The following is a 15,104-nucleotide window of genomic DNA, read 5'->3' as shown; positions in this document are numbered from 1 at the left end:
AACACAAAGAGGTTGTCTTCCAAAGCACCACAGCTACTATGACCCCGCCCCACCCCATCACTCCCCCCACTAGCCCCAAGTGACCTCTATCTTAGGGATGAGCAAACTTCTTCTGTAATGGGTCACGTGATAAATATTTCAGATTTTTCAGGTGATACAGCCTCTGCCACCACTATCCAACTCTGCCTTTGTAGTGTGAAAGCAGCCACAGACAACACATGAGTATTTACGTACACTGACATTTGAATTTCAGATAATTTTCACGTGTCACGAACTTCTTTTAAGTTTTGCCAATCATTTAAAATTTGGAAAACCACTGTTGGCTCACAAGCTGAATAAAGAGGTGTTGGGTCACATCTGGGCCAGAGGCCATGGTGTGCTGATCCCTGCTCTGTCACACCACTGTGTTTTCCCTTCTTCATGATTGTCTCAGGTCTATGTCTCTCTCTCCTCCTGAATATAAGCTGAATGCGGGCAAGGACACATATGCCTTATTCTCTGCTCTGGTTCAGCCTAACACCCTGGTACACAGTAGGCACCTAATTTCTTTACGGATGGATGTACGGATGAGTGAATGGACAGAGAGGAGGAAAAGAACAAACAGTATGTTTTCAAGGTCTTTTCTAACACACCATTAAAATTACAAAAATTATGAGAATAAAAACACAACAGATTTGGGTATTCTAAGAATTTTACCCCTAAATACATTTTCTGTGAAAACAAAAGATTCTAGAAATCTAACCCAAACCAAGGAAAAAATGAAAGTAACATATTTAACATGCTATACTACCACCTAGTGGAGAGAATTATTAACATTGCAATATACACTTTTTTAATGAATTCATTTATCACAGAACAGTGAACAAGATTTCCTTTCTCCTTTGTCAGTGCAGATTATTCCCATGCTTATTAATTCTACAAGCTAATGTGACTATCACCTGAAGCCACATAATAAAGCAAGAAGAAGTCATAATTTCTCAACAATTTGTTGACCTGAGAAAAAGCCCAAGGTAGCAGTAAAATGGATACATTCAGCAAATAAATTTTTCAAAATACAGATAATCTAATTTATTTTATTTCCTTATATCAAAACACACTAAAAAGCAGAAAAAACAATTAGTCTGCCTATGAAAATGATGAGTACTACAGAGATTTTGCTAATAGAACAAAAGATGTGGTTTAAAAACAGCTCTTAAATAGGCCTCAGAGAAAGAAGCTGACACAGTCAAACTGCAAAGAAAAAGCCAGGCTTTCTGTACCTTCAAAGGTCACCGTCTCATATTAATTTAATCCAAAACTGATAGAAAACGTTCACATAGACTCAGCCTTACCTGGCCATTCCAAAATCCGATACTTTCACAACTCCCGCCTCATTTACTAGACAATTTCTGGCAGCCTGGAAAATAACATTTCAATGGTATAATAGTTACAAAGTTCTACAAAGTAAAAAAATATAAATTTTGTTTATATTAAACTTAATATAGCCCAGTCAACATTTACAGAAGGTGGAAATGTCTCTTTATAAATTGTTTTTATCCCCATGGAATTGTCTCCAACATATATTTGAAAAAATGGGTAGAAAGACAGGTCAGCAGGTCGTATGTGCAATAGGGCATTATTACATGACGTCACCAATTGTCAGACCCAAATGAGGACTAACCAGATCAACCTACTTCCCCCCTCCCATTCCTATTTTTATTAAACTGTGAGATTTTCTTACTGATAACATCTCTCTTTTTTTAAGTTTATTTATTTTGAGAGAGAGAGAGAGACATTGAGAGAGCGCAAGCATGCATGCGGGGGAGGCACATGAATGGGGGAGGGACAGAGAGTGAGAAACCCAAGCAGGCTCTGCACTGTCAGCACCCGAGGTGGGGCTCCATCTCATGAACTGTGAGATCATGACCTGAGCCGAAACTAAGAGTCAGACACCTAACCGACTGAGCCACCCAGGTGCCCTGATAATGACATCTCTCGAAGTCCTTAATCTAGGTTCTCACTAGGTGAGTTTAATGACAAACAACAAAGGTAACTGATAGGTAATTAATCTTTTACCCAATAGTTTTACTCAATGACTGGTTGTCCTGTTCTCAGTCAAAAAAAAAAAAAAAAAAAAAACCAGCCATGTGCAACATAGTTTGCCTTGTCATTCATAATGTTTCCAGTATATTGTAGTATGATACATGAAATTGGTCAAAAACAATTCTGGATTATTTAATTTGTATTCTCTTGCCCATTCTTTAAATTTTAAGAAAACGGTTTTGTAAAAAGATAGTACTTCTCCGAAGGAAAACATGGTAACAATATTTTTAATGCCATAACCTGTGGGCTAAGATGCATTTTCTTTTTTGAGAGAAAGGGCACAAGTGAGCGAGGGGCAGAGAGAGAGGGAGAGAGACAGAATCCCATGAGAGCAGAGACAGAGAGAGGGAGAGAGAGAGACACGGGGCTCAAGGTCACCTATGTGGGGCTTGAGCTCACCTGATGGTGAGCAAACCATGAAATCATGACCTGAGCCAAAGTCCAATGCTTAACTGATTGAGCCACCCAGGTGCGCCCAGGTGCATTTTTATTCCTGATACTTCTAGCATTTTATTCTCTGTATGTGGCAGCCACTTATATGAAATTATTCCTGCTGAATGCATTTTAAGAGTCTCTTCTAAAGTTCCCCAGATTTGCCCAATCTTCCTATGGAGATACCTTCTAATGCCTTCACTTCATGGTCAACAGCATTCTTTGCTCAAAGACAGGAGCATCAGAATCTTCCCTTCAGGGGTGACACAAAATGACCACAGTGATGTCAATATCATAAGCACAAAATTATCAAAATTGCTTTCACCAAGATATGGTCTGTGTGGACAGATGTAGTCTGCCATACTCCTGTAGGCATTCAATTTTCATCAGTTTTGAAAGTACAAAAAAAGAGGAAGGTGCTTAATTCACAACTTTCAATATGACAAAGAGAAGTTCTTTATCATTGCTAAGCATAATAAGAACAAGGAATGTTTTATATATATAGATATATATGATATCTATATCTATATCTATATCTACATATCACATCTTCTATTTTACGGAGTCCTTTGCCCCAATCATATGTTGTAATCTTGAAAACAGTCTTGTAAAAGAAAAGCCCAGGACCAGAAGGCTTCACTGGTGAATTTTACAAAACATTTTTTTTTTAATGTTTATTTCTTTTTGAGAGGGAGAGGGAGACAGAGCATGAGCGGGAGAGGGGCAGAGAGAGAGAGGGAGACACAGAATCCAAAGCAGGCTCCAGTCTCTGAGCTGTCAGCACAGAGCCCGACACAGGGCTCGAACTCACAGACCGCGAGATCATGACCTGAGCTGAAGTCGGACGCTCAGCCGACTGAGGCACCCAGGCACCCCGAATTTTACAAAACATGTGAAGAAAAACTAACACATATCCTTCTCAAACTCTTCCAAAATATTGAAGAGGAGAGAATACTTCCAAACTCATTTTATGACGTAAGCATTTCCCTGACACCAAAGCCAGACAAGGACACTATAAGAAGAGAAAATAATAGGTCAATATCCCTGATGAACACAGATATTTAAAAGATCATCAACAAAATATTAGCAAACAGAACTCAACAGTACATTAAAAGGATCATAACCATGATCAAAAGGGATTCATCCCCAGGATGCAAGGATGGTTCAACATATGCAAATCAATAAATGTGGTATATGTATATGTATATATCACATCAGAATGAAGGATAAAAATCATATGACTATCTCAACAGATGCAGAAAAAGCATTTGTCAAAAGTTAATATCCATTTATCATAAAGAGTTTTATGATAAAAACTCTCAACTAGTATAAAAGGAATATACCTCAACATAATAAAGGTCATATATGACCAACCCACAGCTAATATCATACTCAACAATGAAAAGCTAAAAGCTTCTCCTCTAAGATCAGGAACAGACAATGATGTCCACTCACCACATCTATTGAACATAATACTAAAAAACCTAGCCAGGGCAATTAAGCAAGAAAAAGAAAAGGCATTCAAATTGGAAAGCAAAATTAAAATTGTCTTTGTTTGCGGTTGACATGATCTTATATGTAGAAAATTCTAAAAAACAAAAACATATTAGCACTACTAAATAATTTCAATAAAGTTGTATCATACAAAATCAATACACAAAAATCAGTTGCATTTCTATACACTGACAATGAAACATCTGAAAGAAATTAAGAAAACAAATGCATTTATAATAACACCAAATACAATAACATGTTAGGAATAAATAAATAAATTTAACCAAAAAGGCAAAAATCCAAAAACTCATAAACTTTTGATGAAAAAAAAAAAAAAAAACAATACAAACAAATGGAATGCTCTCCCCGTCCATGGGTTGCAAGAATTAATATTGTTTAAAAGTCCATACCACCCAAAGCAATCTACATTTGATGTAATCCCTTTCAAAATTCCGTTGGTACAATTCACAGAAATAGAAAAACAATCCTAAAATTCATACGTAACTACAAAAGACTTAAAGTAGCCAAAACAACCTTGAGAAAGAAGAACAAAACTAGAGACACCACATGTTCTGATTTAAAGCTATATTACAAAGCTATAGTAATCAAAACAGTATGATACTAGCACAAAAACAAATATACAGACCAGCGGAAAAGGATATAGAGTCCAGAAATAAATCCATACATATATGGTCAACTAATCTTTGGCAAAGGGGCCAAGAACACACTGTGGGGAAAACACAGTCTCTTTAATAAATGGTGCTGGCAAAATTGGGTATCTATATGCAAAATAATGAAATTGGACCTCTATCTTACACCATACACAAAAACTGACCTGAAATGGATTAAAGACTTAAATGTAAGTCCTGAATCCAGGTCTAGAAGAAAACAGGGGAAAGCCCCTTGACATGATCTTGGCAATGAATTTTTGGATATGGCACCAAAAGCACAAGCAACAAAAGCAGAAATAAATAACTAGGCTACATCAAACTAAAAACCTTTGCATAGCAAGGGAAATAGTCAACAAAATAAAAAGGAAAACTACAGACTGGGAGAAAGTATTTGCAAAACCAGATAACCAATAGATGTTTATATAAAATATATAAAGAAATCATACAACTCAGTACCAAATAAAAGGAAATAATACAATTTTTTAAAGGGGCAAAGAACCTGAATACACATTTAAAAAAAAAAAAAAACCCATACAAATGGCCAACAGGTATATGAAAGGGGGCTCAACATCATCATTCATCAGGGAAATGCAAATCAAAAGCATAGTAAGATATCATTCCACATCTATCAGGATGGCTAGTATCAAAAACATGAGAGATAACAAAAGTTGGCAAGGAGGAAACAGAGGAGAAAGTGGAACCCTTGTATATGATTCGTGGGAATGTAAATTGGTACGGCCATTATGGAAAACAGTATTGGAGTCTACTCAAAAAATTATAAGTAGAACTACCATATGATCCAGGAATTCCATTTCTAAATATATACAAAAGGAAATGGAATCAGTACTTCAAAGAGATGTCTGTACCCCCATATGCACAGGAGCATTACAATAGCTAAGATATGAAACAATCTAACTGTTCATCAATGGATGAGTGAATAAAGTTGATGTGGGGTGTATGCACACACATACACACACACACACACACACACACACACACACACACACAGAGGAATATGCCATAAAAAAAGATCTTGTTATTGTGGCAACAGAGATGAACATAGAGGGCATTATCTGAAGTGAAATGAGCCAGACAGAAAGACAAATACTGTATGACATTATTTATATAAGGAATCTTAAGAAAAAATGTGAAACTCATTATGTTCTGAGGATCTCATGTATAGCACGATAACTATAATTAATAACACTGTATTATTTAATTGCAATTTACAAAAAGAATAAATATTAAGCATTCTTAACCACATGTGAGATATGGATATAATTAACTTGACTGTGATAATCATTTCACAAGGTGTACACATATCAAGTCATTATGCTCTATACTTTAAATTTATACAATTTTGTCAATTATACTTCAGTAAAGCTGGGGGTGGGGATGGAAGCAGTCTTGTGAGCAAACCAGCATGCTAACCCACCCACAATTTACAGATGTAGAAACAGAATCTAAGTCTTCCATATACAAATCTTCAGCTCTTTATTATAACCCTTATAAGACTACAGATGCCATTGCACAGTGGCCACAGTGTGGACTCTAGAGCCAAACTCCCCGGGTTCAAATCCCAACTCCACAGTTTCCTTGATCATTGGTAAGTTATTTTATCCTATTTGCACCTCAGTTTCCTCACCTGTAAAGTGAGAATAATAATAGTACCTACTTCTTAGAGTTGTTATAATGATTAAATGAGTCAACATGTGTTAAATACCTATTAAAGCAATGCCTGTTTAAGGTGATTGTTAAATTTTTGTAAACGCTTTACTGTTACTCTGGAAGAAATGCATCCATGCTTTATGACAAAAAAGTTAAAACTAAAATGTGAAGGGGCCCTTTACTGGCTCAGTTGGTTAAGTTTCCAACTCCTGATCTCAGTTCAAGTCTTGATCTCAGGGTATTGAGTTCAAACCCCACATTGGGCTCTGTGCTGGGCATGAAGCCAGCACTACTTAAAAACAACAACTAAAATATGGAAAAAAGTCCCAGGTGGAAAAATCACATTCTTTTTGGTGAAAGAATCACCTTTAAGGTTTAACAGGAACTGATAGGTCCATCAACAAGCTGAAAATAGATACATTTGAGAAGAATAGGCAGACAAGAAAAAACGAAAGAAGAAATGGAGGAGGTAAGGAGAGAGAGAGAGGAGAAATTAAGAAGTATCTCCATCACAATAATTTAGAACCACTAATAGATTCCTTTTTCTAGTATTTTGAGGAGTTAACATGGGCCTCCATCTTTTCCCAGTGATTTGAGAAATAAGGAAAATAAGCCAAGGATTTCTGTTGTAGCTTCTGTTCTAGCTTACAGTGTATGCGGTGGGAAAGAGCTGGGGATTTAGTGACAGTCAGCCCTTAACTTCCCCACGTTATCACCTTATGCAAGTCATTTCCTGTCTCTCAAACTAATTTTCTTATGTATCAATGATGATCAGAAAGACTAGCTGTCACCTGAGATTCTTACAGGGCTCAAGTACTTAATACATGGTAAGTTGCTTAGAAATAATTACCTATGTAATTACATATTATTTATACAATTGTCTACGTAATTATGTATTAGATGTATTAGATTTAGTAAAGATCTTTCTGTTAAAATTATGAGGCAAGTCAAACTGACTAAGTTTAAAGATAATGATGGGACACTGTTGAGAACAGAAAGTGGGTATTAATACATCATTGCTCATGTGCTGCCCCAGTGTCATAAAGGAACTGGGCCACCGAATGGGAACACAGGTGGTTTCTGATTACCAGATCTCTGTGGATGAAGCTGTTTCTCTCCAGGTACTCCATCCCTTCACACACATCTTGACACATGCTCAGCAGCATGTCTCTACTAAAATGACCTTGTCTCTGCCGGAGGAAATTCAGAAGACAGCCCCTTTCCATGAACTCCGTAACAATGTAAATTGGTTTCTGCTGGGTGCATACGCCATAAAGCTGTACCAGTTTCGGGTGTGTGAGCTTCCTGGGAGGGAAGTCATGCATACATATGGTTACTATAGGAAAAGAAACCAGCAGGGCTATTAGCTGGAGCCAGGCTAAAAGAGCAACGGGAAAGAACAGAGTAACTTACATCATCACTTTAGCTTCTTCTATAAAGTCTTCCTCACACATGGCACCTTCCCTAATAGCTTTGATTGCAACTTTGTATTGAGCTCTCCACTTGCCAAGCCTCACGACTCCAAACAGTCCGCTCCCCAGTTCCCTCATAAAGGTCAGCTCTGAAGGGTTGATCTCCCATTTTTCTGTGAGACAGAGGGAGAAAGTGATAACATTTAATAAGGAGAACACAGCATGAATCCGCGGGAAACAAAGAAGCTACAACCAAGGTCAATGTCAAAGTTACAGGCTCGTACAACTGCCAGTAAAACATACAGCAGACTTGCAATGTGCATCTAAACTACAAAAGGTGGCTTTCCACCCTCTGGGGATGATGGACTGCCTTCCGAGCCCGTCACAATACAAGCAACGTGAACTGCAGAAAGCAAGAAGATGATGAACAATATGCTAATAATAATAGAGCTTAAAGGTGCTTAGGAAAAAAAAAACAAAACAAAAAACAAAATCAAATCCTTCCTCCTTTAGCATTCTTCCCCCTCAGTTTCGTTTTTTGGTTTTTTTCCCCCAATTACATCAGGTGGGAAAGAATTTAATCTTCTGTTTAAAAGGCTTTTGTTGGAAGCAACAAAGACCTCAAGTGGATGCCTTCTTTATTACCCCCATCCTTAACTTCCTGTGAGTAACCAACAAGGCTAGTGAGAACCAGGAAAGGATTTGGTTTATTTTAGAAATAACATGGCAGTGCTTATTTTTCACCAACAGGAAGTTTTCTGAATTATGAATAATGATGAAAACAGAAAATCGAGGGTTACCATAGCTATGAGTACAATCATCTAAAAACCCATACTATAAAACTATAAAAACAGTTCTACTATGTGGAATCCTAAACATCTAAACTGGTCTTGCGGTGACGGAATTTTTTCAAGGAAAGTTAGCCAGTGCAACTATGAAATGAGTTACCATAGCTGAATCCTGCAGTGGTTGGTGCATTCTTCTCCCTCACGCTAACTGGGTACCGCAGCCTTGTGACGAGTCCTGGAGGTCAGAGAGAGCAGTGCAGTTGAATTCATTCTTAATCACTCATCATGGTAAAGCACAAACCTTAGAAACTCCTGTACAAAGTCTATTCATTTTCCACTAAGTGCTCATCCTCTGTGGGTACATACAGCACTCTGCTATATGCTAGAGAAAAATAAAACCAGAGGAAGGCAGGAAGGAAGAAGATAATCCTATACTTTGAGTTGACCATTTCATATTTTTACAGAACATAAAAAACTTTTAAAGATAGAAATGCTTTTATTCACTCAACAAACACTGCCTTTTAAATATTACCGTGTTCTGGGGCACCTGGGTGGCTCAGTTGGTTAAGTGTCCAACTCTTGATTTGGGCTCAGGTCATGATCTCGCGGTTCATGAGTTCGAGTACCGGGTTGGGCTCTGTGCTGACAGTATGGAGCCTGCTTGGGATTCTATCTCTCTTCCTCTCTCTCTGCCCCTCCCTGCCTTACTTTCTCTCAGAATTAAATAAATAAATAAATAAATAAATAAATAAATAAATAAATAAATAAATATTACAGGGTTTGTCAAGTTCTCTGCTAGCATATTCGCTTCTCAAACATTTTTGAAAATGTTAAAAGGTTTCTAACAGTTACTATCGATTATTATTTCATGTTGCTTTCCAATGAGATCTGAACTATGAAAGGGATTTAAGGTAGTCTATTAAAAATTAAAGTGATTCACCTTGCTAACTCAATACAAGTAATCTTAGCATAAATAGAAGCTCTAAAATATCAACAACTGGAATAGAAACTACTGGAAGTCAGTGAGGTGGGGTAAACCCTTTAACGTAAGTTGCTTCCAGCACTAAATAAGAAGAAATGGCACAGGTATCTCTCCTATAAACACCCATTTTCCTCTGTATTTCTTCAGTTACAGCATATCTCATAGTAACTTTAAAGTGTTACATACTTCTCTGTCTCCCCCACCAGACAGTAAGTTCGGAGAGACACAGGGTCAATGACTATCTCTAGTCCACCACAGACTCCCTAGAACCAGGCACAATGCCTGGCACGTAACAGACACTTAATACATGTTTGCTAAATGACTGAATTGAGGTAACAGTTGTTATACAAGGAGATGAAAGAAATAGGGAATGTGATCCCTGAAAAAGAAAGTAACAGAATAAGAGATAAGAAAAAGTTCTTGGGGGATAAATCGATAATGAAAATAGCTCCTCACGTGTTAGACACAGACTTAACATATAACCCAGCAAATTCACTCCTAGGTAAGTAACCGAGAGAAATGAAACCTATTTCCGTGCAAAAACTTGTATACAAATGTTCATAGCAGCATTATTCGTAAAAGCCAAAATGTGGAAACAAGCCAGATGTCCACCCCTGATGAATGACAACAAAATGGATAAACCAAATTAACACAGTGGATTATTATTTGTCAATAAAAAGGAATGGGACACTTATACAGGCTACAACATGGACAAATGTCAAACACATTATGCTAAGTCAAAGAAGCCAGTCATAACAGACCACCTATTGTATGATTTCATTTATATGAAATATCCAGAATAGGCAAATCTGTGGAGACAGAAAGTAGATTAGTGGTTGCCAAGGGCTGGACTGGTAAAAGGGGGGCAGGGGAATTGGGGGGAGAGACAGGTGATGGGCACAATATCTCTTCTGAGGATGATGAAATGTTGTTAGATTATGGTGATAGTTGGCACTGCTCTAAACACACTAATGACCACTCAACTGTATACTTAAATGGGCTAATTTTATGATATTTAAATTATCTCTCAATAACTGTTCCTATCATTATCTGAGAAAACGGGCATCAATGTAGTTTCTGGTTCTGGTGTTTGGTTTGTTCCCACTCCGGTGGTAAGTATAGCAGAGATTCAGCAAGATGGAAAACTCATTCAGGACACAACTACTCTAGTCTTTAGAAGCCCCTAGCATAGCCCTAAACCCTGGGCTTGTCTGACGGCTTCTGTGACAGCCCTGACGTAGACATATCTTAGGTTTTAGTTTAATACTGTTAAAAAAAAGAAACTATCCAATGACACTTCTAAAGGTGGTAAGGTAGACTTTATTCAGGACCATTGTGATTGGTATAGGAACCACTGCAACATGATTTTAGAGTTCGACAGAGACTGGGTTCAACTCCAAATATAGCATGGACAAGCGGGAATTTACAGCCAAGGAGCAGGGGGGCAGTCAGTGGATGGAAAATTACTAAGAGGAACTCTAGGCAGCGAGGGGGTTGGGATACGCCAATCTAACAGGATCTTGCTGAATATAAGCCAGGGTGACCGAACATCACCCAGTGGGAAATAAGGAACCTGATCAGATACTGAGTGCGAGTGGATATCAAGGGTGGGAGTTCTGGTGAAACTGACTTAGCAGGGTTCTTGCTAAAACTGGATCTTACAAGAAAGTGCATAAATAAATGGGTCTAAAAGATGGTTTAGGAGCCTGACTAATGCTTAGTCAAGCAAGGAGTCTTTGTTAATACCAAGGGTATAAGCGACAGAAATGTGAACATTCATCATATACAATAAGAGTAACTCATGAGCTGAGGTCAAATCAGCTGTTTTTAAAAAAAATTTAAGGTTTATTTATTCTAAGAGAGAGAGAGTGGGAGAGCAGGGGAGGGGCAGAGAGAGGAGAGAGAGAATCCCAAGCAGGCTCCAGGCTTTCAGTGCAGAGCCCAACATGGGGCTCGATCCCATGAACTGTGAGATCATGACCTGAGCGGAACCAAGAGTCAGATACTTAACCGACTGAGCCACCCAGACGCCCCAAGACAGCCTTTTACGAGACTTAATATTATTTCCCATTTTTCTTTGTATATATCACATCCTTAATATGCAATAATTTTAAATCAATCACACTCTACAATTAACTACAAACTGAAACTGTTCAAGGAAGAATTCATTACAATGTCTGACCATCGTAATCCCTACCCTATATTTGAAAATGTTTTAACAGATCATTTACCTGCTGCATTGTGCTTATGATATTCAATAATCTCAGGAATTGAACCAAATGCATGTTTTTCTGCGAGATAATACTTCTTTGGGGATGTTGTTGTTTCCTTTATATGATAATGCCTGAAACCCGACGAGCCTTCTCTGAAACAAAAATCAAATTGTGTTAGCACCAAATTGAAATAACGTAACATCACTCTTAAGATGTTTTCTACCAAGAAACCACAGGTCCCTACATATGGCCCCTTCTAGTCTCTGCACAACTTTTATTTTTTCCCCACGTTCTTCTTAGCTTCACCTGTCACATTAACAGGTGGAAGTTTTTAAAGTGGTCACTGGTAATGTACTTGGCCCTTGCATGAGATTGTGAAAGAGAAAATTTACCAACTCCATTTACCAACACGTAAAAGTCTTAGAATACCTCTTAGCTGGCTACTGTTTTTTGTCCCTGCTATTAATGTAAATGTGCAAATGTCTACAAGACTTATACTTCTGAAAGTGAACCAACCCACTTCTAAAAAATGTATAAATTCTATTTTAGATATCTTTCTAGAACACAGATCTTCTCGAGTCATGTCTTGCTAAAAATTCTTTCAAGAGAATTCCCTCTGCTCTTAAAATAAAGCTCCTTGACACTGACGTGACCTGACCTCTACTTTTATCTCTTAGGGTTCTCTTTCCTCCCTTCACCGCCCCTTCCATTCTGGCTAAAATACTCTTTTGTCAGTTCCTGGAACTCATCATATCCTCCCTCAATTCTGGGTCCAGTTTCCTAAGTCACAAACACTCTTTCCCTTCCCCCCACCTTCTGCCTGCATTACCCACCAGGTCTGTCTAGATGTCCCTAGAAAACACTGGTGACTAACTTGGATGTGTCTGGGCCATGTACTACCCCCCCACCCCCACACATACACACATTGCTCTCCGAGCATAATACTTACTCACATGCTACCACAACTGCCTGGTTGCTTGTCTGAATCCCCCACTAAGCTATAGGAAGGCAGGGTCTGTGTCTACTTTGTTCACTGTGTCATCCTTAGTGCTTAGTGCAGTGCCTGGTACTTACTTCTTGAACGTTGCTAACGTTTCCATAGACATTCTCAATGGATAAATATGGAAAACCATAAGGAAAATTACCAAGTACAGGAAATATGGATATAAAGAAATATGAACACAAAAGATAGGATAGATTTTAGAAATCAAGTGCAGATTTTCTTGTTTCATGCTGAAACGCAGCATATTGTTTGAACATTAGGAACCCATAAAAACTACACGGGAACTTCATATAAAAACTCTTAAAGAGAGAGAGAGAGAGAGCTTGATTGGTTGATTACTTACCCTCCAAACTTTGTATAAAGGGAGACCGTGTACATGCCTGGCTGACTGGAATCTCTTACCATAAAACCACCTTCTTTATCCTAAAATCCAAGTTAAGAAAATGTTTCCACTCTAATAGCAAGTATCAATGCCATAGAGAAGATTCAATACACCAATCTTGTAATTTCATGTTTATTATCCTTTGCTTAGAAAATCTGCTTTGGAGAAGCACAACTTAAAAAAACAGGGTGTAACTACATGACTTTCCCCTTCACATTACTGGGCTATGAGATTAGTTGAAGAAAGTACACTCACAATTCCCCCAATCACAAATCACCACACACAACAGCATGAGATATTTCAACAAGATATCTCAAAGTGTCCTTTCAGAACCGATACACAAGGTTTTGCAATTCCTAGAAGTGCTGGACATATGGGGAAACAGTTACTGAAAAACGTGTTTCTTAATAATTGGGTTTCATAGCATACACTTCTCATATTTGCTAGAAGCTTTGAATCCTGACTCAATATCATCTTCTATCCACACAGCATTTTTCCTGTAAATATCTCAGTGCTCTTTATAAGAACATTCTTTAAGATCCCTAATTCCCCAGGAAATTGCTGTTAAATATCACTGTTCACAAAAGGAGAGCTGCAAGCACAAGTAAATCAGGCAGAGAAAACCAAAAAGCAAAACAATACAGAATGACTAAAAAATAAGTTCTCAAGTTTTCAGCAAAACAGCAAGAAACAGAAGCTAGGAATGTCAAATACCTCTCCGCCGATAACCCCCCCAGTCTCTAGCTTTAAGATGAGAGTGTGTTTAATAGTCAAAAAACAAAATACATTTTATTCTTACTCATAAGAAAGACAATCAATGATCATAATAGTTCACTGACCAGTAAAAAGTATAATAACTACCATATAGTTATTGAGAAAACATACTCTGTTTTAATATGTTCTAATATATGGATGTGCTTAAATCTCAAAACAGTCCTTTGAGGTAGGTACTCCTGTTAACCCTGCTTTACTTCACAGGCGAGGAAATGGGGCACAGACAGGATGGATAAATTGCCCCAGATCACGCAGCTCGTGAGTAGCAGAGCCAAAATTTGGGCCGTAGGCTTTCTAGCTACCCACTCCCCTACAGCTGCCCCTCATTGTGGGGTCACCAGGGAGGCGTGTAAGAATCCTCTTGGAGGGGTAGGTGCGGTAATATATCGTTTGAATTAAGCAGAATCACTTGCTATTGCTCTTTAATATAAACTACAGAAACAAGTGTCCAAAAAAAAAAAAAAAAAAACAAACCCTACTGGTGGGAATAAACAGGAGATAAAGCGAGAAAGCATGGGTTTAAAAGAATTGAGAACTATTGCGGCTCCTGGGTGGCTCAGTTGGTTAAGTCTCTGACTCTTCATCTCCACTCAGGTCATGATCTCACGGTTAGTGAGTTTGACCCACGCAGCAGGCTCTGTGATATTAGCACAGAGCCTGCTTGGGATTCTCTCTCTCTTTTCTCTCTGCCCCTACCCCCGCATGCACACACATTGTCTCTTTCTTTCAAAAATAAGTAAAACTTTAAAAAAATGGAGAACCATTACAAAATAGAATAACTGGATCATAAATGTGGAGAATTGTACAGATTGCCTTCTAATCCAACCTTCTTATCTTACAGAGATGCAAAACAGACTAGAGAAGTTACAGCTAGACTCAGGTCTCCTTACTTGGTCTACTGCAGTTCTCTCCATACTACATTTTACCCTTTTGTTTTATTGCTTTTTAAAGTGTAAGAATTTTAGCACACTTATTACTTACTATTATTTGGCTTATTTATTTCTAAAGGCAACTAAATACTTAATCAAACTTCATTTATGGGGTGCCTGGGTGGCTCAGTCAGTTAAGCATCCGACTTCAGCTCAGGTCATGATCTCGTGGTTCAGGGGTTCCAGCCCCGCATCAGGCTCTGTGCTGACAGCTCAGAGCCTGGAGCCTGCTTCAGATTCTGTGTCTCCCTCTCTCTCTGCCCTCCCCCCACCT

At 38.2% G+C, this 15,104-nt stretch overlaps 1 protein-coding gene across 4 annotated transcripts in view; it reads right to left on the bottom strand.

Moving 5' to 3' along the window:
* Window positions 1–15,104, bottom strand: part of TEC (tec protein tyrosine kinase) — a 125,832-nt gene that overhangs the window by 4,339 nt on the left and 106,389 nt on the right. For all 4 annotated transcript variants that reach the window (XM_042936440.1, XM_042936438.1, XM_042936439.1 and 1 more), the window contains 6 exons: window positions 13,089–13,168; window positions 11,761–11,894; window positions 8,708–8,782; window positions 7,761–7,932; window positions 7,436–7,652; window positions 1,332–1,396 (listed from right to left, as the gene is read on the bottom strand). In XM_042936440.1, coding sequence (XP_042792374.1) covers window positions 1,332–1,396; window positions 7,436–7,652; window positions 7,761–7,932; window positions 8,708–8,782; window positions 11,761–11,894; window positions 13,089–13,168 — 743 coding nt within the window. The remainder of the gene's footprint in view (window positions 1–1,331; window positions 1,397–7,435; window positions 7,653–7,760; window positions 7,933–8,707; window positions 8,783–11,760; window positions 11,895–13,088; window positions 13,169–15,104) is intronic.

This window comes from Panthera leo, chromosome B1, assembly GCF_018350215.1.
Source record: "Panthera leo isolate Ple1 chromosome B1, P.leo_Ple1_pat1.1, whole genome shotgun sequence".
In the NCBI taxonomy this organism is placed as follows: Eukaryota; Metazoa; Chordata; class Mammalia; order Carnivora; family Felidae; genus Panthera; species Panthera leo.
The sequence above is the reverse complement of the archived record's forward strand: the minus strand, read 5'-3'. Positions and strand labels throughout refer to the sequence as shown.